Source organism: Hippopotamus amphibius, chromosome 1, assembly GCF_030028045.1.
Source record: "Hippopotamus amphibius kiboko isolate mHipAmp2 chromosome 1, mHipAmp2.hap2, whole genome shotgun sequence".
NCBI lineage: Eukaryota > Metazoa > Chordata > Mammalia > Artiodactyla > Hippopotamidae > Hippopotamus > Hippopotamus amphibius.
In genome coordinates, this window is record NC_080186.1 from 18,891,203 (window position 1) to 18,916,315 (window position 25,113).

At 41.9% G+C, this 25,113-nt stretch overlaps 1 protein-coding gene across 3 annotated transcripts in view; it reads right to left on the reverse strand.

Moving 5' to 3' along the window:
• STPG1 (sperm tail PG-rich repeat containing 1) overlaps window positions 1-25,113 on the reverse strand; it is a 52,297-nt gene that overhangs the window by 21,365 nt on the left and 5,819 nt on the right. For 2 of the 3 annotated variants that reach the window (XM_057700222.1, XM_057700216.1), the window contains exons 3-6: window positions 21,264-21,404; window positions 13,805-13,923; window positions 5,242-5,343; window positions 959-1,129 (exon numbers count right to left, since the gene is read on the reverse strand). In XM_057700222.1, coding sequence (XP_057556205.1) covers window positions 959-1,129; window positions 5,242-5,343; window positions 13,805-13,923; window positions 21,264-21,336 — 465 coding nt within the window. In that variant the 5' untranslated portion in view covers window positions 21,337-21,404. Of the gene's footprint in view, window positions 1-958; window positions 1,130-2,365; window positions 2,502-5,241; window positions 5,344-13,804; window positions 13,924-21,263; window positions 21,405-25,113 lie in introns of those variants that run through there. The other variant, XM_057700231.1, reaches the window with a different exon arrangement.

The following is a 25,113-nucleotide window of genomic DNA, read 5'->3' on the forward strand; positions in this document are numbered from 1 at the left end:
GGCACTTAGATTGCTTTGAGCACATTGTAATTTCCATCGTAGAAGGTGGGCAGGTCTTTGTAGTCAGAAAAATAAATATTATTTATAAATATTATAAGAGAAGAAGGAAATTTAAACCAAAGTATTCTAAGACCAAAATATTTGGAAATTTTAAATATTTCAGAGTGCTTTCACATTTGTAGTCTCATATGCTTCTTATAATAACCCTGTAATGCAAGTATAATTAATTCCATTTTACAACTGAAACTTGAGAGGTAACATGACTTCCCCAAAGACAGTTCTACAAATTTCCATGTATTGTGCAGTCCAGGTTCTGTGCTAAGTAAGCACTCAGCCTAGACTACCTCACTTAATGTTTGCATTAACACCGTGGAGTAGACATCTAACCCCACTTTACAGATCAGTAAACTGAGTCCTGAAAGGTTAAGAGACTTGCCCAAAGCCACACAGTTACAAAGCGGTGGAGTCAAGCTTTGAACCTGAGTCCATCTCTTACCCGTTAACCACACCATTCTGCCTTAGTGACTACAAAGTGATGAGGATTGGTTAAAAAATCCAATTTTCTGATATGAAAAGGTAGAAGTTTATTTTCCCTGTAAGAATCTAAAAGGGAAATAAATTGTGTCTGCAGATAAAGTGGTAAATAATATAATCATTGTTACAGATGAGAAGACTGTCCCAGAAAGGTGATGTGATGGGAGTGCTTGCAGTAGTTTCCAGGGCAGTGGTCTTCCCACTGCTCCATACTGACCTCCATGTTGCCCACATTTTTCTCTGGGTTCTGCAAATCCCCTAGGAGAGCCTTGCCCAGCCTCATGTAGCCACTGGGTAGTCAACAAATGCTGACTGGTTTACCAGTTGTATCAAATGCTATTTCCCAAAGCTCCCCCCTCTTGTCTTTTATTTTAGTAAACCATTCACTCAATATCTATTTGAGAAGCATAGGCAGTGTTCTTACATTGTACTGGTTTGGTGCAGGAGTTTCAAATTTGAGAACTTTCACGAAGCTTGGCAACTGGAACATGCTGGAACAGGAATTACTGAAGTCTTTCTTGGAAACAAAATGTGATGGGATAGTGTACGCGTTGGCTGCGGGGTATTTAGAAACGATGGTGTCCAGTCGGGCACACTGTGAGGAGAAAGCCAAAGGAATCCACATCACCACCTACCCCATGGCTCCGAACGACAGGTGTCAAAAAGATGGTGCCCAGCATGAGGTCTAAAAGCATTTTATAAGAGGTGAAATCCTGGCAGGCAACCATGATAAAATGACCTTGGGCTTTGAGAATTTGCTCTTGGAAAATGCAAGTTCAGACCTGTATTAACTTCTGTAAACTAACTCAAATTATTCATCTTATGTTTGGGACTTGGCAAAAATAATTTTGCCATAAAAGCATTTCCACCCAATCTCACTTCAGGCCACTTACACTTGACTCATCAGCTGGTGGGTGATTTATATGATGGGAAGCTTTAGACTTGCTTCTTCCAACCTTGATTTTTTTTTTCTTTGAGTAAAACCTCACTTCTTGTTCCTAAGGTTAAATAATCCGAATTTCCTAAATAACATGTTTGCTTCTAACGTCTTAAAGGTGCAAGGCTTCGCAGGGCTTGCCTCCCACCCATGCCTCCCATCCTCCACCTAATCACTGATTTCATAAAACCCTACAATATTTTTGCTGTTTCAACAGAAACCAATCCTACTCCTTCCAGGAAGCCACGATAAACTATTTTCAGTTAACAAAACAAACAGAATCAGTGTTTGCCAAATGAAAAGGGACAAAAGCCATAAAAACCAGGCGATAACATCACCTTACCCTGGGATAGTATGGCAAGTATTGAAGTCTGATAAGACAACAACCCAAAAACATTCACTATTTTATGGTTAAAAGCTTGAGAACATTACCCTTGGTTTCTTCTACTTTGCAGGGGTCAATAAGTACACAAGCACAGAAACTGGGGGAAGCCGTGGAAGGCATTAACACCCCGCCCGACTTCACTCCGTACGTGGCGGCAGTGGCTCTCACCATCTGGTTCACGGACCACCAGTTATGTGGGTGGATGTGCCATCAGCAGCAGGAGTGTTCTTTCCAGAGCCTCGGCTGTCCAAAGTCTAACCTGGGTTCGTGTCCCAGCTCCGCCTCCTCCTAATTGTAAGGATTCACTGATGTTCCCAGAAGTCAGATCACTCCAGACTTGGACTCACTTTAATTCTGCATTTGGGGCAGTAGTTAACCGAGTACTTTGCAACAGGGTTTCACTGGATCGTCTGACAAACCTGGGCCAAGGATATTATGATTATCCCCACTTTACAGACAAGGACACCGAACTTCCTTAGCTAGTGAAGTGGTGGAACCAACATTCTCACCTCCATGAGATGATATGATCAGACATCCGTTCTGAAAAAGAAGGAGCCGAGAGGAGTCACGGCAATGTGTTCTCATCCACAAGATGAGCAGCTGACGAACGCCTGCGGGAGGTTTTAGTCCAGGAAGAATCCATCACCCTCTGAAATCTCCTGTGGCAAACGGTACAGACACACCTCTGCTCGTTCCTTCTAACTTCCACAGAAGAAGAGTGGCAACGTCATACTTTCCTTGGGGCTGCCGTTTGTAGCGTGTCTATCGGGAGTCACCCAGCAGAGTGAGCAAAGCATGTTTTTCTAAAGTGCTATTTCCCAGAGTGTGTCCCTTGGCCTTCCAGTTCTATGAGATAAGGTTGTGTTGGTGGTAGCGGCAGCAGGGTGAGAGTTCTAGGGTCAAATAAATTTCAGAAGTCTCACACCATGTTCCCATTTTGAAGATTCATAACACATGTGGGTGTAGTAAATGCTCTGAGAAGGTCTGCAATGAAGAAACCAGTCTAACTTTGTTTAAACAGCCTTTCCCAACCTTCCTCTATCATAGAATCTTTTCGGTTTAGAATACCTACTAACATGTACTCTGGGAAAAATTGTTCTAAAAAAATTCCCACTTGAGACAACGTTTCATAAAGCATTGCAATAAAGTTCACCTGAGTCTACCTGAAGTGACACTCACTCCCGAAGCCTCTCCACCCCTGGGCTTTCTTTTAATTGCCAGGCCTCTGGTCTCCAATCTGGCCACATGCTGGCATTTATGAACATCTGTCCAGCACATAACAGCTCCTCCAGAACCACTGCTGCCACCACACAAATACAGAAAGACCATGGACGTCTCCCCACTACCTGCCTCATTTAGCTTCCCAGTCAGTCCTGTGTATAATTCCGGAGCACGGCTTTGGAATACAGTCACGAAGCTCTTCAGATGATTTGAATTTAGATGGATGACAGGTTCTCTCAAAAAGTTGGGTGCAGTTGCTCCAATAGTCACCAGGAAGTTTCTAAACCATGTTGACCCCCAGAGTCTGTCAGCCTCACCCAGAGGCTCGCTCCTGCTGGCCATAGCAGCCCCAGCAAGGCAGACCCTCCTCCAATGAGGACTACTTTTAATTCCCTCAGGGAACTGAATCCGGAAGCAAGAGGCTCTGAACATGAAAGGCAGCAAAAGAAGGGGCGGAGGAGTGAAAATCTCGTCCAATTTGGGAAGAAACTAGGCAAGAATTGGGGAATCTGACAGATTTCCACCAACCACTTAAGGCCCTGCTCAAAGATACAGAAACTTACATGTTTATAAAGAAAACTTATGGGTTTATAAAGAAACCCCCATATCCATCACAGCAGGGAGAGGAAGCCTTGAACAACTCAGCATCTGCCTTCTTTTGGGTTTGGTCTGAAGTTTTTAAAGACCTGATTAGATCCTGTCACACACAGATCTTCCCTTGGGCGCCTTCTCCTCCAGACGGCCCAGCCTTGTCATTTGGAAAGTTACTGCACGTAAAGCCTGGCAGGGAATTGATGGTGAGCTCTGATTCAGTGCCTTCTCTGGCACCAGGTAGGAACGGGCAGTGCCGCCATTTGGCAACGTTCTCAGAGAGAAAACCTAGGTGTTGGAGGAAGTATTACTGGTGACTCAGGTGGTAACAATCATAACATTTCACATGTTTATAATGCTCTGCAGTTTCAAAGACTATTTCACTCATTGCAATGTCAGTTTGCCCAGTGCCTCCAGGGAGTCTCCACTCGATGAGGCAACTGGTACACAGAGGGTGACGTGCTTGAGGTCACATCGAGAACCCACAGCTGAGTCAGGATTGAGTCTTAAGTCTTGTTTCCTGTGCCAGGCCATCGTGCGATGGCACTTCTTTTGCCAATGGCTTTGGAGTCTCTTTACTCTCAGGGCTTGGAGCAGAAGAAGAGGAGAGGCGTGGTTATCCTGTAAACTCACTGGGGGCGTGTGCAGCCTCGATGTCTTTGCTAACCAGGAGTTAACTCCAAAGTCGCTTTGCTCCTTGAGTATTCAACCCTGCCAAGCTCGAATTCCAATAAGTGGCTGCATTCAGTGTGTCTTAAATAGTCTCTTTGTGTGTGGGTTTTTTTTTTTTTTTTTTAAAAAAATCAATTTCAGTGTCAGGTATCATAATACATTTTTTGCAAGAAGTTATTATAACTTTTAAAGGGACAGACGGAATATACGCTTTGTTGATGCTGGAGTTTGGGTTTGTTTTCTTTTCCACTTTCCTACCTCAGCTAGTCTTACCCTACTTTGACCCTTTCCCCTTGTTATATCTGTTTTTATTGCCAACTGACAGATGTTCAAATAAAGACTATCCTTGTCCAGGGCTGGTCAGAGACACTGACACTGCATTTAGCTACTTGACAGTTGGAGACTTCCACAAAGATTAAGACTCACATCTTACAAAGGAGAGAAGTGAGGAGGAGAGGAATATCACTAAATTACTGGCCTGCTGCCTGCTTTCTTTTTGGTCCCACCAGATTTCTCAATAACTTGAATAACCCAATTAGATTAAGCAATGTAAAAAGTCCTATTAGGATGTATAACAAAAAGTTATTCCTGGTTTGCCTAAAAATCTCAAGAAGACATTTGCAAGTCCACTCCACACCAACAGAATTGGTTTTGGATGATCAGGTTCTGAATGTTCTTTTAGCTTCTCTTCCCCCTCTGGCAACAGGTAGCAGTAGGGAAAAAATGACTTAAAGACATAGGCTCCAGTTTACCTGCATGCGATCTGAGGAGGCAGTTACTCTCCTAATTAGAACCAGGAGGCTTTGGAGAGAAGGGACTGGATGTCCAATGTATGATTATGCAATGAATGAAGGGAAAGGACCGAGCAGTTAACGCCCTTATTCAGAGAAGGGGTTCTCACCAAAGAGGGAAAAGTACACGTCCCTTTCTTAGACAACGACACACTGTCGAACACAGGGGATTGGTGAATGACGTTGTAGGACCCAGGACCTGGGATATCATCCTGAAAGGGAAGAGAATGCGGTGTCATCAGGATACTTTCAATTCCACGGTGCATTTCTGCAAGCTCTACAACCATTAACACTAAGCCTTACTGCAATCTTCTAGGACAGGCAGGGATACCACCTCATGGATGACAGCCTGGCTCCACCAATTCCTGACCTGCCCAGTCACCATCTCAGTTAGCAAGAGCTGGGGCTGGCATTCCAACCCAGGTCAGGGACCCCCCCAGAGCCCTTGCGCTTTCCACTGTGCTGTCCTGCTTTCCAGGAGAATGCCGTTGTTTCTTCATGTTGTTAGAGACGTGAGCAGAAAATGTGATCCTGCGTGCGGCGGTGGCTGTGCAGGTCAGTGTGTGTTGACTGGGTTCGCCAAACCCACGGTGAGGGAAGGGTGACTGATTTCATGTTCACCACACCCCACCTGACTCAGCTTCCTCCCCAGCCTTTCAGAAGAGAAACCAGGGAGTGTTTCTGTTTACAAAGCAAAATGAAACAAAAACAACCTTCATCCCAAACAAGACCACTTCTAACTCTCAGACAAAAAGACTCAGGCTCATCAGGCTCAAGTGCTAAGTGATACAGGTATGTTAGAGAGGAACAAACAAAAGCTTGATCTCTAAGCTCATTTCTGCCATGGTCGCGGTTAATCGGGCTTGCATCTCATTCCCCATGCCAGTTACCAGGGGGAAGTAAATGTTGACAGAAGCTGGCCAGACAAGTGGCATGAAATGGTAAGGATGCTCCGGTGTCTCGAGAGTTTACTGGGTGCCTCCTTGGTGTCAAGAGCTTTTCAAAGATTGTCTCGTTCAATCCCCCAGTGAGAAAGGGATGCCCACATTTTATAGATGGAGACACTGAGGCATGTGGAATGAACTTGCCCAAGGTGCCACTGCTGTCAGTGGCAGCACCTGAATTCAGTGCTACGTGATGGTATACACAGGCCTTCTGCAGTGGGGATATTATCAGGTCCATTTTAAGGAAAGTGAGGCCCAGAGATGTTGGGGCCACAGCTAGTAAATAGTGAAGTGCAAATTTAAACCCAGGCAGCCTGACTCCAGGGCTCACTACCTCCGAGATCTGCCACCCAGGCTCCTCCTGTCACCACCATCCCTACTACCTTCCTAAGAGCAGAAAGAGAGCTCGAGGCACCATCAGGGCCTTCAAGGACTCTCCAGTCTGGCCCAAGCAGTGTGTGATTATGGTTTAATATAAGGCATGTGGCCATCAGGGTTATCAGCATGTTCTTCTGTGCTGCATTTTAAATGCAGTGAGCCTTTGAGCCTTGCTCCAAGGCAGGTGGGGGCAGGGAGTGGATTCCTGCCTTGTAGGTGGTGAACAGATCCCTGGGGAGCTGACTGTCGGGAGAGGGAGGCACACTGCAAGAGAGGCAGCCCAACCAGAAGAACCCCAGCGTGTGGGTGCGATTTGAGGGGCTACAGGAAGAGGAACAAGAAAGAGGTTTTTCTAGGGGGCTGTTTGCAGGACTGGAATGTGTTTATTGATGGTCACTGCATGCTGGGCACTGTTCTGAGTACTTTATACAAACTAACTCATTTAATCCTCATTTTAACGATGAGAAGACAGGGCCCAAAGGGGTAAGGTCACGCAGCTAGTAACATGGCCAGAATTGGAATCCAGGCAGTCTGAGGATAGAGTCTACTCGACCACAAACCAAACTAACTCTCAGATGTGTGTAGGATAAAATGTGCAGGATAAAAGGAAAAATGGTCCCGCTGAGTTTTGAGTTAGGATTCTAGCATCAGTGCTGCTACTAGCTAAGTAACCTTGATCTAGTCACCTCTCTAGACCTCAGTTTCCTCACGTGTAAATCGAAGATGTTGCACTAAATGCCTTTGGGTACCTTTTAGCTTCCAGAGCCTCTACAGTGAGGGAAAGCCGAAACAGGAAATGTAACTGCTACTTTTCTTAGTTTAAAGAATAAACAGTCTTGTACATCTCCAGCCCCCAGTCTACTGCCACACTCCCAACACCGGCGTCAGCCCACTAGAATTTTCTGGGCACCTATATGTGTCTGAGGAGCTAGGGTTGCCAGATAAAACACAAGCCTGCAAGTGAATTTCAGATCAACAACAAAAAGCTATTTTAGTAAAAGCAGGTCCCAATCAATATTTGGGATATACTGATGCTAAAATAGTTTATTTATCTGAAATTCTAAATTAGGAATCCTGTACTTTTATTTGCTAAATCTGGCAACCCTACTGGACCTTAATCACATTTTAATTCTGCCACATTGCAAACTGGTTTGAGTCCAGGACAAATAGGAAGAAAACTGTCACCTCTTAGCCCAGAGGGAGAGCATGCTGCCTATTTTCTCTTAATGAATATCCAAGAAGGGTCCCCCAGGCAGGAGGATGCTGGGGCTGGCCAGTGACGGCTCATGAGGCCAACTGCTAAATATTCGGAAATGGTGCTAGTTGTAGCTGGAAACTGACCAGGGTCGGGGTATTTACACCACAGAGATTGGCAAATGCCATAAATCAGACCTTTTCTTTGTGGAAGGGAGAGCTGGTTTACCAGCACACCACCACCTGCACTCTGCACCAAGCAGGTGTCTAAGCTGCCTGGAGGGATAGGTCCAGCTACAGAGAATTCAAGCTTTCCCCTGCAAGGGCTGGAGGTGGTGGATGGCTCCCCAGGAGGGCAATGAAAGTCCAACCTTTCACCTCTGGATTAACAGCTCACCTGAGACACGTTCCATGATGCTGATGAGTGCCAGCCTCTCAGCCTCTCCCAGACAGCGAGGATCCAAGTCAAAACTGGTGTGAACGCGGCCAGCCCTTGGCTTCTTGGCTGAGACCACCCCAGAAGGCAAAAACCAAACCAACCGACCAAATAAAATGGGTGCGGGGAGGAAGAAGGGAAGAGAACGGTTCATTTGAGCTCTGCGGACTGCCTGTTGCGTGTTCTGTGGGACGCTCCGGGCCAGGGCTGTACCTGTTGCCCCCTGCGCCTGCCTCACAGCGTGAGGATTGAGTGAGTCCATGCAGGCCCCATCATTACCAGTCGTGGAGTTGCCACAACAGCCTCCGTGGAGCCAGGACCTTTCCTCGGGGGTTAAAGACCTTCAGCGCGGGATCGAGCAAGAGACGATGCTGCTGTGCTCCCATCCCCCGCCCAACACACATCTGGGCCACGCTTGTGGAAATGCACCTTGAGAGCTCTTTTGAAGGACTGAAATCCCAAACTGCAGCCTCTGCACGTGCCAAGGGCAGGACACAGATTGACATGCACTTGACCTTGGGATGGGTTTAGAGAGGTGAGGAGGAGGAGGGGGAGAGAGGGAGCCGGGCATTTACCTCCTCACCCCAGATAGCTCCTTAGGGTGGGAGGGCCCAATGTCCCACAGCCTGGAGCCAGTCACGTCTGCGCACAGCCTGGATTCTCTGGTCCCAATTTCATCGATTCTTTCCAATTGAGACTTTCAGCTTTGTCAACCCATTTCCAGGTTGGAAAATGCAGTCTCTGCTAGATCACTGGCCATAGCCCACACTAGAGCTGCCTTTTGACTCTTGGATGTTCTGTCCTGCTTTGGTCCATTTTGGGTGTGGCCAGCTGGGGTTCTCAGGAAAAAGATGAACGGACACTAGGAGGTTGCTGAAGGGCTAGCAGTATGTAACGGGAGGTAGTTAACCCACTGGCAAAAGCACACAGGAATTTGGGGTTCCCGAGGGAACAATTTCCTTTTACAAATGCCTCTGGTCTTAGGGTCTCAGGACAATACATCCATCCACCCTGTTGACTTCATCGAAGGCTAGAAAGCCTTTTCTCAGGCTGATGTGGCTAAAGTGGTGAGAACGTGGGCCAGAAGACCGGAGAGCCGGTGCCTGCCCCCAGGGGACGTCCCCTCACTGGGCCTCGGCCCCCTCATCTGTGAACCTGCAAAGAGGCAAGTGGGGGTGTCGAGATCTATGGTTTTCAACCCCGCTCTGGGCCTCCATGAGGAACCCAGGGAAAAGGGACAGCAGCGAGTTGGCAGCGGCTTCCAGCAGCAATTCCCCTTTACCTGCTCCACTGACGGGCCTCACCTCTGCTGAGCCCAGGGATTCGGGGTCCCTGAACCCCTTCTGGTTCAAACTGTCTACAACTCTGAGATGTGTCCCCTCGTAAGAAGCCCTTCCTCTTTTCTGCTTTCTCCCCTCTCCCCACCCCAGCTCCATACAGTAATGCCTGGCATCAAAGTTTCCATGCCTCTGATCGCAGAGGAGAAGGGAGAGGCAGGAAACATACTTCAAGCAAGAAAATGACACTTTTTTGTTCAGAATGGGGATCTCAGAAATGAAAGTTCCCTGGGAGCCCTCAGGGAGCAACCAGGAAAACTGGTATGAGTTCTTTTGAGGAGACTGTTTCTTAGTGGCCCAGGTGAAGAGCAGGTGTGGGGGAAGCCCAGGACACTGGCCACCCGGGCAGATGAAAATGGGAACCGGGTCTTTGCCCATCGCTGGCCTGGCCAGCTTAGAAACACAGTCAGACAAGAGAAGCCAAACCCGCATTTTCAAAGCATCGGTTTACATTGGTATTGTCTCCAAGAACCCGTGCTCCCCTTCTGCAGAGCCCTCCTCTTTGTTGAATCTGGTATCAGCTTATTAGCAGCGCCTTGAAATCCCGAGTGGAATGAGGGCAAAGAGTGAATTCAACAAGCACACGCTGAAGCCTGCTCTGGGCCAGGGCCTGGGCAGAGGCGCCAAGACACAGGTACAACCTGTCGGCAGCTCAGATGATCTAGGAACAGGATGGAAGAGATGCAGCAAAACAATGCAAGATGGATGGGATGAGTTCCTGCGGACCGATGAGAAAGGAATAGACTTGAGTTGGGGTCATTCATTTGGTCCACTTTTGAGGGGCTTTAGGGTCTGGAAAGGACAATGACTGCTGCCCAAGGACTTCCCGGTGGGTGGACACAAGATGTGCATACCCATTACTGTCCCGCCAAGCAGAAGGTGGTCAGGTATTCCGGGGAGGGTGTGCTGGCTTCCACCCAGGGAGACGCTGGGAAACAGCATGGGAGACAAGAGCCGCTACCTGGGCATCCTCGCTCTGCCTGACCCTGGCCGTGCAGGCTACTTAACCCTCTTTGTGTCTCAGGGTCATCAACTGAAAAGTGGGGATAATGATGGGACTTAGCTCACAGGGTGATTATGGGGATTAAATGAGTTCGTAAATGCAGTATCTTCAAGGGGAGCCTGGCACGCTGTGGGTGCCGGGCAAGTGTTTGCTATTTCCACCAGCATGTCCTGCAGACCCCTTGAGGAAGGGGTGCTGGTGACTGATGTGGAAGAGGACAGGATTCCAGAGCAGGAAGGTCGGGCAGACCCCACTGGGTTCAAACACGCAGCTGAGTGCACACGTGGGGAAATTATCCCCTTGAAGTGGTGGCCTCTGCAAACTGAACTTCCTTTCATTTAAAAATTTCTGACGTGTAAAATATCCCTGGTCTGGTGCCTTATCAAGGTAATAAGTGAACAGTAGTAACTCTGTACAATTTTACCACAAATTAAACACTGTCCTGCTTACCGCTGGGGAGGGTGGATCTGATGTCAAGCTATGTCTGAAATTGATGGGTATTTTTAAATTGTGCATCTAGAGGAAAGGGTGCCTGTATCCTACCAGTATCCATCCATTTGCACCTGAAGGGATCGACCAGGTTTAGGATCATGGAGTGAGTAATCCCTGGCAAGGGCCTACCTATTATAACATCCTTATTTTTAAGATGAGGAAACAGAGATGCAAAGACTTTAAGTGGATGTCCCTAGTGGTGCACAGCTTGGGAAATAGTGACTACAATCCAGGGTGACATGGAGACAGAATTGGGGAGGCGGGGGAGGAAAGTGTCCCTTGGGTGGCCAGGCTATGCTCGGTCCCAGATTAGGCATGTCTCTTCATGTACCCAGAGTCAGCAGCACATCTGTAAATAATTGTAAAATGTTTGGGGAAGCAGACTTCATTTCTAGCAGCCTAAATTGCCAGCCCAGACACCGAGCTCAGTGAAGGATTCCTTATTCCTAGCAGTCTGATTCTCATGGGGAATGTGAGCTGGGCAACACGGCCCTGAGGTTTCTCTCCAAAGTCAGACTGAAAAGGTAAGTGCACATTTCAGAGGGCACTGATCCTCTGTGTTAAAGGTGTGCTAAATGGGTCACGGAACTAATCTGAAGACACAACCAAGTTATGAGATCAGCCACAGGGTGTGTACGATGAATGTTATAAGAAGGGTGGTGAGACACCAGAGTTTTAAAATCTGTTTTTAATTTGTATTGCCTCACTAAATTATTGGGCGATGGTAAACAGGATTCTTAACTTCTGAATGCCCATTTCCCTCACGAAGGATGAGAGTAATGAGCATGGAATAAGACATTTTCTTCCTGTTTTTATAGCTTGAACAACCTAAAAAATTTTTAACGATGCAAATTGTATTTTTCAGATGAGGAATCTGAAGCCCAGAAAAGTCAAGCGACTAGTCTAAAGCCACTCAGCTGGTCACAGAGCAGAACCCAGGGGACCGGGTTTACGGATCCCATGTCCTTTCCACAAAATTCCATACTTGTTTACAAGATGCTTTCGAATGCTTAGATGGATGTTCTCACATTGTCAGACCAACGAGATCACATTTGAAAGGTATGAATCAAATTTCCGAGCTATTTCTCTCTATATCGGATGCTGCCTATAGCTTTGGTTCCTTCAGCAGAAAAATTTCTGAAAAGTAATAGTTGTTTAAAATGCAAACTTTAAAAGCCAGACCATTCGGTTTCTGGGTTTGAGTCTTCAGAACGTGAGCATGCAGCTGGGGCCTACACACGCGACCTCTTCCCCATCTTGCACTTGGTCTGTTTGGAGCAGGCCTTTCCAGAAACACGCTCGCTGACTTTCATAGATGGATTTGATGACTCTGTGGGCCATGGAGAGAGGCGTGGGGGCCGTGTGTGGAGAGAGGTGTGGGGCTGTGTGTGGACAGAGTATGAGGCTTTGGAGTGAGTTGGGCCTGGGTTTGAGGTCTAATTCTTTCAATGTTGATTCAGCAAATATTTGTGTCAGGCCTCTTATGTGCCAAACCCTGCATTGCGAGACCTCGGGAGGGTCATTTAACTTCCCTAAGCCCGGATTTCCTCTTCTGTTAAATTAAGGTATAAACCCTTCCTTTTAGCATTGTTCAGAGGATTAGAAATACAGTCTAAAACTGGTTTCACACGTAGTAGGGATCGGTAAATGGTGGCTGCTATTATTTTTATTGGAGGTTGGGCTGCAGACAGTATATTATTGGTAAATTGACAAATGGAAAACCAGACAAAAAAGAGACAGAGAGACAGACCGACAGTTAAAACATAGAAGAGAGAAAACACCTGGGCACGTAGTTTATCTATCACCTTTGGAGAAAACCTACAAGTAATTAAAAATATATGTGTGTGTCTACACACACACACACACTATATCCTTTATTATTTGCTTTCTCGGAATCCTAAAATATCAGAAGTGGAAGGAACTTAAACATTCTCTAGCTCAGCCCTCTTGTTTACAACGGAGGAAACAGGCCAAGGGGCACAGGGCTTGCCCAGGGCTCACCAGCGTTCAGGACCCAGGTCTCCCCATTCCCCCTCACCATATTGGCGAGGGGGTAGGATGAAAAACATTTTTAGAATGCAGCAAAAGGTAACCGACATGATGACTCCCCCAAAAGAATGCTACTCTGAAGGTCCTCGTTAAACGAATAAAGGAACGAAGTTGTTACAGACTTTGGCGTCTGCGAGTGGCTCCCGCCCCCTGCCGGTGAGAGGGGAGCACGTCAGCGCTGGGCCCTCAGCCGGTGACATGGCGGAAGTCAGGGGAGGAGCCCCCGGGGCCACGCGGGACCTTCCAGATCAGAGGGGAAGAGAGGCACAGATATTTGGGGGAAGGGGTGAGGAAGGGGGAAATGCAGGAACAGTCGTAACACGTTGTTAAAGGGAGCTCAGAAAAGGGGGGGGGGGGGGGGCGGTCACCGAAAAGGTAATTTTACGTCTATTGGACTCGTTTACTTTTCCTCTTAATGTTCTTTGAGGAACGTACCATGTTCTTGTTTGTTCCTGTCACGTTCTGAGTGAGGCTGGGGGGAGGGGGAGGAAGGGATTTTTACCTTTTACTTCATACATCTGGGATTTTTGCTTTTTTAATTTTTATAGTCGTTTTTAAAATACACTTGTTAAAAAAAAAAAACAACAAAAAAAACCCCAACAATGTTTGGTTTCAGCGCGGCCCCAGAAGTCCAGACATGTTCTCCCCTAGATTTCGTATCTTTCCGGCTCCTTCTCGCACCCAGTGGGCGCGCACGGCCGGGGAGGGTGCTGCGGCTCCTTGGGTGACGCTGCCCTCTACTGGCCACGGGGACAGGCGCACCAGCCGGACTCGCGCGCCTGTCCCGCGAGGCTAACACCCAGCACTGAAAATAAAGCGTCTCTAAGACAATGCCGTTACCTTTTGATGGTAAAACCTCTTGGCTTGACTATTAAATCCTTTTTTTTCTGATTCTGGAATTACCGGAGGCTGATATTTAAAAGGAATGGAGGATTGTGTTGGATAGGCAGCAGTAAAACCTAAACAACAGACACAGAATAAACGTTAGCACAAAACACAGAACTGACGGGTGCACAAGACACAGAGCTATCTGTTAACATTTTATTTTAAATGGAATAAAAAGAGAAACTTGCCTTTTGACAAGAGATAAACATGAAACTGGAATTTTTTTTTTTTAAAGACTCTCTTAGTAGTTTACTGGTGCCCCCCCCCCCCCCCAAACTAGCCAAACTAGTGAGATTTGGTCGCACAGCTGAAGCATACTGTCCCAGGGAAGAGGAAGGATCTGACAGGAAAGACGTTCTTGCCAAGGAGGAAGGGGACACAAAACCATCTGAAGCAGCCTTGGAAGAGGAGCCAGGCAGGGGGATAGAGCAAGAGACCTCACTCATCCTCCGCCCCGAGTCACAGATCAGCAAAGCACCGAAAAGATACAGAGAGGTCGGGAAATCTCACAGCAGGGCTCTCTCTCGCTCTTCAAGACACAGTGCAAGACAAGTGTAAGTTTAGGTTTCTGCTTTGAGCAGACGGAGGTGAAAAGGCAGAAGGGGTTCGTTTATAGAAAAATCAAGTTAAAATTTTATATGTCTGGGTTGTGATGTATCAATGATATACAAACTCCCTCTTTCCCCCCCCTTCCACTCCCAATGAGTGGTGCAGAGAACAAGAGAAGAGAGAGAAAGCGTTCTGGAAACCCACACTGGGTGCCCCTCGAGTAGTTTCCTGAGTATCTATCAGCACAGGCATGCAAGCAAACTCCCCGAGGCTTGGGAGAGATTCACCTGAAAACATCAGCATAAACAATGCCTGAACACTGGGAACAGGAAGAGCTCCTGTTCCCACAAGTCAGAATGGAAAACCTCATAATTCATGGAACACGGGGAGAAGATGCAGAAGGGTTTTGCCTCAGAAATAGGGCAAAATTACCCTTAGACTAAATGCTGCACTGGTTGCAGCTAACAAAGCTTGAAAGCAAGACTTGAAAAGATCAAACTTTCCAAGTAATTTAACTGCATCCCAGAGCAAAGCACAAGAATTCAAAGGACTCCTAAAATACCGAGTACCCAACAAGTAAAATAGCTCGCATTCAATAAAAAATTAATGGGCGTGCAAAGAAGGGAAAAAATACAGTTCACAACGAGGAGAAAATAAATAATTGATCAAATCCAACTCAGAAATGATACAGATGATAGAATACAAGAACATTACATTATTACAATAATAATTGTATTTGATATGTTCAACAAGCTGGAAAAAAGATTGAACATATTAATTAGGTACGTAGAAGATATAAAGATCCAAATCAAACTTCTACAGATGAAAACTAAAATGTCTGAGATTAAAAATAACACTAGACACTGCAGAAAAGACTAATGAACTTGAAGACACTGAAATAGAAACTATCCAAAGAAAAACACAGAAAGAAAAAGGACTGAAAAGTACAGGGTATCAGTGAGCTAAGTGAACACTTCAAGGAACCTAATATATGTTCCAAAGAAGAGGGGTGGGAGAGAGGAAATAGAAAAAATATTTCAAGAAAAAAGTGGCTGAAATTTCCAAATTTGATTTAAAAAAACATAAACCCGCAGATCCAAGAAAGTCAGTGAAACTCAAGCACATGAAACAGGAATTAAGCTACACCAAGTCACATAATAATCAAATTCCTTTTTATTTTTTTACTTTTTATTTATCTATTTTTTAAATTTTTTAGCCACACCCTGTGGCATGTGGGGATATTAGTTCCCTGACCACAGATTAAACCTGTACCCTCTGCAGTGGAAGCGCAGAGCCCTAACCACTGGACCACCAGGGAAGTCCCCATCAAATTGCTTTTTAAAAGTGATAGAAAATCATAAAATCAGGTGGAGAAAAAAGACACATTTACACACAAAGGAACAAATACAAGAATAACAGCAGATGACTGTCAGAAACAACCTCTGTAAGGTACCAGAAGGGAAAAACTGTCACCCTAGAATCCTGTACACTGTAAAAATATCTCTCACAGATGAGAGCAAAATAAAAACTTTTGAAGATACACAAAAACTAAAAGAATTAATCACCAGTAAACTGGAACCACAAGAAATGGAAGGAGTTCTTTGGGCAAGAGAAAAATGATACCAGTTGGAAATCTGGATCTCCATAAAGAAATGAAGAGCTCTGGAAATGGTAAATATGTAGGTAAATGTAAAACGTAGAACCCTGAGTACAAATTGATACATTTAGATATAAATATACAATTTAAATCATTTTACAATAATTGACTATTTAAAGCAAAATTAATAGCACTATTGTGGCATTTATAACGTACGTAGAAGTAAAATGTTTGACAACAGCATAAAGGCGAGGAAGGAAAAAATAAAAATATACTGTTGTGAGGTTCTTCTACTGTATGTGAAGTGTAATAATATTTGATGGTAGAATGTGACAAAATTACAGCTGTATATTAGAAATCCTGTAGTACAGATCAGCAAACCTTTTCCATAAATGGTCAGATAGCTACATGGTCTTTGTTGCAACCATTCAGCTCTGCCATTAGAGACTGCAAGAGCCACAGACAACACATAAACAGAGGTACCTATATTCCAATAAAATTTTATTTATAGAAACAGGCAGCAGGTCAGATTAGGCTCAGGGCCAAAGTTTGCCAACCCTTGCTCTAAAGCAACCAAGAAGAAAACACTGTGAAGAGTTATTCCTAAGAAGCCAACAGGGAGACAAAATAGAAAACAAAAAAAATCCAATACAAAAGAATCCAGAAAATGTAAATAAAGAACAGATGGAAAAAAAAAAAAAAAAAAAGAACAGATGGGACAAATAGAAAGTAAATAAATAGATGGTAGGCTTAAACTCACACACCAATAATCACATTAAATTTAAATAGTCTAAATATCCCAATTAAAAGACAGAGATGGTTGGATTGGATAAAAAAAGAAAGACCTAGCTACTTGATGCCTACAAGAAATATACTCTAAATATAAACCAGGAATAGGTTAAAAGTAAAAGTATGGGGAAAAGATACACTATGCTATTAAAAGAAAGCTAGATATTAATATCAGACAAAGCTGATTTCAGAGTAAAAAATATTACCTGCAATAAAGAGGGTAATTTCATAACAATAAAGCAATCAATTCCTCAAGAGACTATAACAATTCTAAATGCTGATATACTCAATAACAAGAAATTCAAAATACAGGAAACAAAAACTTATAGAACTGCACAAAGAAACAGAAAATTCCACAATAATTGACAGAGATTTCAAAATCCCTCCCTCAATAATTTAAACAAGTAGATAGAAGATCAATAAAGACATACAAGACTTGAACAACACTATTACCTAACTTGATCTAATTGACATTTATAGAACACTCCATCTATCCATTCTACACGATCTATCCTAGAAAACTGAAGAGAAAAAGACATTTCCCAAATCATTCTATGAGGCCAGTTATTACTCGAATACTGAAACCAGACAGAGTCATTACAGGAGGTGAGAGGGAATCACTCTAGATCCTTAACCCTCATAAATATACACGCAGAAATTCTTGTAAAAATGTTAGCAAATTAAACTCAACAATATATAAAAAAGATAATACACTATGACCAAATGAGGTTCATCCCAGTTATCCAAAGATGGGTTAACATTTCAAAATCAATGTAATTCACGATACTGACAAAGTGAAAAGAAAAACTATATGATCATGTCATTACATGCAGAATGGAATCAAATAACATGTACTCTTTTTTTGTCTAGCTTCTCGCACTGAGCACAGTTATTTCGAGATTCATCCATGTTGTTGAAGTATTAATACACATTGTTTTTTACTGCTGAGTAGTATTCCATTGTACAGAAATCTGACAATTTTTTATCCATTGTCGATGGAAATGTGAATTGTTGCTAGATTGGAAGTATTACAAGTAAAGCTATTATCAATATTCAACCCCAAGTCTTAAAATGGACATATGTTTTCATTTCTCTTTGAGTGGAATGGCTGGATCATATGCTTAACTTTTTAAGAAACTGTCAAATCCTGTTCCAAAGTTGTTGTATCTTTGTATATCTCCACTATTAGTGTATGAGAGTTACTGTTACTTCACGTCCTCAGCAACAATGGGCAGTCTTTTTAATTGCAGCCATCCCATTAGATGTGCAGTGGTAACTCACTGTGGCTTTCATTTGCATATCTCTAATGACTGATTATAGTGAGCATCTCTTCATATGCATCTGCTATCTGTTTATCTTTTTTTTTTTTTGGTAAAGTATCTGTTTAGTAGATGGAGAAAGCATTTTGTAAAATTAAATATTCTTTTATGATTAAAAAAAACTTAGCAAACTAGGAATAGAAGCAAATTTCCTTAATCTGCTAAAAGGTACCTATGACTAAAGTCTATAGCAAACATGATACTGAAAGCTTTCTCTTGAGATAGAGAATGAAACCAGATTAACTGCTATCATACTTCTATTCGACATTGTACTCAAGGACTCTAACCAGTACAAAGGTTGAGAAAAATAAATAAAAATATATAGACCAGAAAGGAAGGAAATAAAGCTGTCATTATTCATAGATGATAAGATTGTATACAGAGAAATTTCAAAAGAATCTATAGGTAATATATTAGACATAATAACTGAATTTAGCAAGGTCAATATACAAAATCAATTTATTTGATTTCTATACCACCAGCAAACAATTAGAAAATGAAATTAAAATAGTACCATCTATAACAGCATAAAAATCAAATGCCTACAATAGATATATAGAAGATATGCAAGGCCTCTACATAGAAAACTATAAAATATTGAGAAAAATTTAACAAGACAAATAAAAGAAAGGATACACATGGATTGGAGAACTCAATATTGTAAAGATGTAAATTATCCCTAACTCGGTATCTAGATCAATGCAATCTAAATCAAAATGACAATAGGGATTTTAGGACATTAATGTACTGATTCTAAAATTTATACGGAAATTCAGTGTAGCCAAGAGTAGCCAAGATAAACATGGTACATAGTTGAAGGACTTATACCACTAGATTCAAAAACTTGTTATAGGGACTTCCCTGGTGGCGCAGTGGTTAAGAATCCGCCTGCCAGTGCAGAGGACACAGGTTCAATCCCTGCTCCAGGAAGATCCCACATGCTGCAGAGCAACTAGGCCCGTGTGCCACCAGTACTGAGCCTGTGCTCTAGAGCCCGTGAGCCACAATTACTGAGCCCACGTGTTGCAACTACTGAAGCCCACGCACCTAGAGCCTGTGCACCACAACAAAGAGTAGCCCCCACTTACCACAAGTAGAGAAAGCCCATATATGCAGCAACAAAGACCCAACACAGCCAATAAATAAATAAATAAATTTAAATATATATACAATATGAAAACTTGTTATAAAGTTAAGTAATTAAGGGTGGTATTTGAACAGCATGAAGAATCCAGAAGCAGACCCGCATATACATAGACACAATTTACAACAATAGGACTGTAGAGCGGTAGAAAAAGAATGCTCTTTCAATAAATGGTGCAGGGCAATTGGATATACATATTGAAAACAATAGCGTTGCACATCTTCATAGCATAAACACAAACAATTCCAAGTGAGTCATAGGTCTAGATATGAAAGGTAAAATAATACAGTAATTAGAAGAAATTATTTGGGGATAAGCAAAGATTTTTTAAATAGGCAGACAAATACACTAACTATAAGGGAAAATATTGATAAAATGAGCTATAGTAAAATCAAGAGCTTCTCTTCATTAGCACACCATTAAGAGAATGTAAAGGAAAGTCACAGACTGAGGGAAGATATTTATTTTGTATTTAGCCAACAAATGGATACATTTCTAGTATGTTTTCAAGAACTACTAAGAAAAGAAAAACCCAATAGAAAACATGGGCTTGAACCGTCACTTCTCCAGAGTATCCTAAAGATCAGCCAACATATGAAAAATTGTTTAATCTTATTGATCAAAGGACGATGCAGATTAAAACCGTTATGAGCTAAAAGCGTTCGTGAGGATGTAGATCAACTGGAATTCTCATACACTGCTTGTAAGGAAGTAAAATTGGTACACCCACTTTGGAAAACTGGTAGTATCAACTAAGCTGATCATAAACACACCCTATGACACAGCAATTCTCCTAGGTATAGACCCAGGGAATATATACATATATTCCCAAAAGACATGAACAAGAATAGTCATAAAAGCTTTTAGTCATAGTGGCTCAAAACTGGAAACAATCCAAATGCCCTTCAATAGTATAATGGATAAACAAAAATTGTGGTATATTCAAACAGAGAAACCTTATAGCAATGAAAATGAACTAATTACTGATACACGAAACATGAAGTTAAATCTCTCAATCATAACATGAGAGAAAAAAGCCTGAGAGAAAAGAGTTCATATTCTATGATTCCAATTTATATAAAGTTCAAAACAGACTAAAAAGTAATTAATGATATTGGAAGTCGGGATACCTGTAGTGTTTACATTTGCAGAGAAGGGGGCCAATGTCCAGGAAGGGATGACAAGGGCTTCTGGGATGCTGTGGATTGTCTGTTTCTGGGTCTGAGAAGTGATTCCATAGGTGGTGGTTTCTTTGTGAATATTCACTAAGCTGTGCAAGTATGATTTGTTTTCTGAATATATATTAAGCTTCCATTTAAAAGTATTACAGAAAAAGAGCACTTAATCAAAAGATGGGAGGAAGAGAAGTCTGCTGTGGGTTGGAGAGCAGCAGGGACTCTAGAAGCCCACCAGGGAGGTGGTAACACCCTCAAAAGAAAAAGTAGTGGAGTGAGGACTTGGAACAAAGTTTCCAGCCTCAGCAATGATTCCTCAAGGCCAGGTGTAATCCAGGATTAGTGCATACTAACAAAACCAAAGGAGTACGTGGGCTGAGACAGTGGAGCTCTCACCTGTCTGGATAGATGACCCATGATCTGAGTACCTCTCCCCTCCCTCACCCAGGCACCCATCATCACATCGCCTCTTTCCAATGAGAAAAATCCAAAACTTGAAATAAGGAGGAATAGCATTTGTGCCAAAAATAGCTGTAGTTAAACTTTCCAACATCCCAGTAGGATGGGGGCTTGGGTTAAGTTTTAGGAAATAAAAAAAGTAAGATCTCTTCCTCCTTCTTCCCCTCCTTATCCTTTCTTCTCACAGTTTCTTCCCAATCATCACCCCAGAAGCAGTGGGGGAATCACCAAAGCAATCTATTTGATATCGTTAAGGACAGCCTTGGGGGTATAACCCAGGATTTACTATATCCCCCTAAACGTGGCTCTTATGTACTAAAAGGATCATATATCAGGAGCTCTCTCCTCCCCCCAGAGACCCATGTTATAAAATTCACTAGACCTTTCTGTACTTTGTCAGACTTTCTGGCATATTTTTTGCCAGAGTGTTGATCTTTTTGCGGGGCGTTGTCCATCTTAGCAAAGTTCTGCGAGATATTCCATTTGTTTGATGAAAAACCTGACCGCGTGTTCTTCTAAGCACCTGAAACAACAAAATACAGCATTTGTAGGGATCATTTCACAATCTTGTTAACTATGGTGATGGAGTTCTGTTGTATCTGCAGGATAAACTGAGAAATCTTGCGCATAGAGGCTGAGGTTTGCCAACTTCTACAACCCCAAATCCCAAACACATGGTACTGCCCATAGCAGGAACTCTGTAAGTGTTCTCTGTTGATGTTGTTTCCAGAGCTCCTGTGGGCTTGAAGTTGATAACTTTATCTCTGTTGAGATAATGTACATATAATTCATCGGTTCAAAGTGTACAGTTCTAAGTTTTGGCAAATGTTTACAGCTGTGTCAAATTCCACAACAATTAAGATATAAATATAGCAGGGACTTCCCTGGAGGCACAGACTCTGCACTCCCAATGCAGGGGCCCCAGGTTCAATCCCTGGTCAGGGAACTAGATCCCACATGCTGCAAGTAAGAGTATGCATGCTACAACAAAGGAGCCAGTGAGTCTCAACTAAGGAGCCCACCTGCCACAACTAAGACCTGGTGCAACCAAATAAATAAAATAAATATTTTTAAAAAGATATAAATATATCCATCCCCCTCCCCCCAAAGGCTCCCTATGTTTCTTTGTAGTCAATACCCTCCCAACCCTGGCATCTGGCAACCACTGCTTTGCTTTCTTTCACAATAGTAGCCTTTTCCAGAATGTCACATATCTGTAATCATACATTATATACTGTTTTGTGTCTATCTCTTTACACTTAGCACAATGCTTTTGAGATTCTTCCATGTGGTAGCACGTATCAATAATTTGTTCCAATTGCTACACATTCTCACCAACACACTTGGTAAGTCATTAATTTTAGCCATTCCAGTGATTGTATAGTGGTATCTCATTGTCATTTTAATTTGTATATTTTCATGTGCTATTTCCCATTTGTTTACCTCATTTGGTGAAGTGTCTGTTCAAATTTTGACTATTTTTTTAAACAATTGGGTTATCTTATGATTAAGCTATAAAAGTTCTTAATATATTCTGGATACAAGCCCTTTATCATATATGTGTTTTAGAAATATCTGCTCCCAGTCTGAGGCTTGCCTTTTCATTTTCTGAACAGTATCTTTTCAAAAGCAAAAGTTTTAATTTTGATCATGTTGAATGTACCAATTATTTTCTTTTACGGATTGTGATTCTTTTTTTGTCTTGCCTAAGAAATCTTTGCCTAAGTCAAGGTCACAAGTATTTTCTTCTAGAAGTTTTATGCTTTTAGCTATTATGCTTAGGTCTAAGATTCATTCTGAATTAAACTTTATATTTGGCATGAGATATGGGTCAGGTTTGTTTTATTACATTTAGATATTCAATTGTTACAGCACCATTTGTTGAAAACAATAGCCCTTTCTCCACTGAATTATCTTGGCATATTCAACAAAAGTCCTAGAATTCTGTTCTTCTGACCTATATGTATACCCTTATACCAACATCACACTATCTTGCTTTGTAAGTTTGGAAATCAAGGTAGTTCCAACTGTGTTCTTCACCTTCAAATTTATTTTGACTATACTAGTTCTTTTTAAAATTATTATTACAGAAGTTTCAGGAGGACAGCATTGTAATTTGACATCTGTATACACTACAAAATGATCACCAGCACAGGTCTAGTTACCATTCATCACCATACAGTCGACGCCCTTCACACATTTCACCCACCCTCCAACCCACTTCTCCCTGGGAACCATCTGTACTAGCTCCAGCTCTTACGTTGGATCTTTCGAATTACTGTGCAACTGATACAACAGGTCAATTTCTACCAAATAACCTCTTTGGATTTGAACGGGGATTGCACAGAATCTATAAAACAATTTAGAGAGAATTAATAACTTTGTTGAGTGTTATGATCCATTAACATGGTATACTTCTCCAATTATTTTCAGCATTAAGTATGATGATGTTAACTGTAGGGTTTCTTATAAGAGCATTTTATCACTTCTAATCCTAGTTTCTTCGGAGTTTTTTTTAACAGGAACAGGTGTTGAATTTTATCAAATACTTTTTCTGCATCTATGGAAATGATCACATTATTATTCTTTTTGAGTATACCAAAAGAACTATATTGATTGATTTTTAAATGTTGAAACAACCTAGTATTTCTGAAATAAATTCTACTTGATCATGATATACTATCAATTTTATATGTTGCTGGACTCAATTTACTAAAATTTTGTCAAAGATCTTCTGCATCTGCATTCATGAAAGATATTAGCCTGTAGTTTTCTCTTTTTTGTAATGTCTTTGGTTTTGGTATCAGAGCAATCCTGGCTTCATAAAATGAGTTTCTCTTTTATTTTCTGGAAGAGTTTATGTAGAATTAGTATTATTTCTTCCTTAAATTTTTGATAGAATTTATGAGTAACGCCATCTGGGCCAGGAGTTTTCTTAGTGGGAAGGTTTTTTAATGACAAACTCCATTTGCTTGTTGGATATAGGGTCTTTAGATTACCTATTTCTTCTTTAGTGAGCTTTGGTAATTTGTGTCTTTCAAGGAAAAACTTCCATTTCATCTATGTCATGTAATTTATTGGCATTGTTTTTCATAATATTCCCTTATTACCCCTTATGTCTATAAGTTCTATAGTAATGTTCCTCCTTCATTTCTGAAATTGGTGATTTGCATCTTTATATTTTTTGTTAAGTCTGGCTACAGGTTTGATTTTTTTCAAAAGAAAACAGCAAAGGGTTTCATTGATTTTTTTCTGTTTCTGTTTTCTATTTCATTTACTTCTACTATTACCATTATTATTTCCTTCTTTCTATTTACTTTAGGCTTCGTTTGCTCTTCTTTTCTAGTTTTTTAAGGTGGAAGCTTAAATTACGGAATTTAGACCTTTCTTCTTTCTTAATATAAGCATTTAATATTGTAAATTTTCCTCTAATCACTGTTTTAACAGCATCTCATATATGTTGAAATGTTGTCTTCATTTTCTTTCCATTTAAAATATCTCCATTTTTCTTGTAATATCTTTTGACATATGGTTTATTTGGAAGACTGCTGTTTAATTTCCCAGTAGTTGGGGGGATATTGAGTTTTTCTGCTGTTTTTGGATGGAGGTTTTTTTAAATAAATGTCAGGCCTAACTGGTTGATAATGTTGTTCAAGTCTTTTATACCCTTATTGATTTTCTCTTTATTCATTCTATCAATGTGGAGAGAGAAGTGTTGAAATCTTCCACATTATATTATTGTGAATTTATTTCTTTTTTAAGTTTTGTCAGTTTTTGCCCCATGTATTTTAAAGCACTGCTTGGTGCATGACATTTATGATTTTTCCCTCTTCTTGGTGAACTGAACACTTTATAACTGTGAAATGCCCTTCCTTAACCCTGGTAACATTCCTTGTCCTGAAGTCTATTTTTTCTGATATTAATATAGTTAGTTCCAGTTGTCTTTTGTCCAGTTAGCAAACTGTATCTTTTTGTATCCTTTTACTTTTAACCTATCTGTCTTTATATTTAAAGTTGGTTTCTTAAAGATAGCATATAGTTGAGTTGGATCTTGGTTTTTTAAAATCTGATTTGGTTATCTCTTTTTGATTGGAGTGTTTAGAACTTTTACATTTAATGTAGTAATTTATATGGTTGGATTTAAATCTACCATTCTCCTATTTATGCCATTTGATCTTTGTTCCTTTTTTCCTTCATTCTTTTGGATTAAATGAGTGTTTCTTATGATTCAA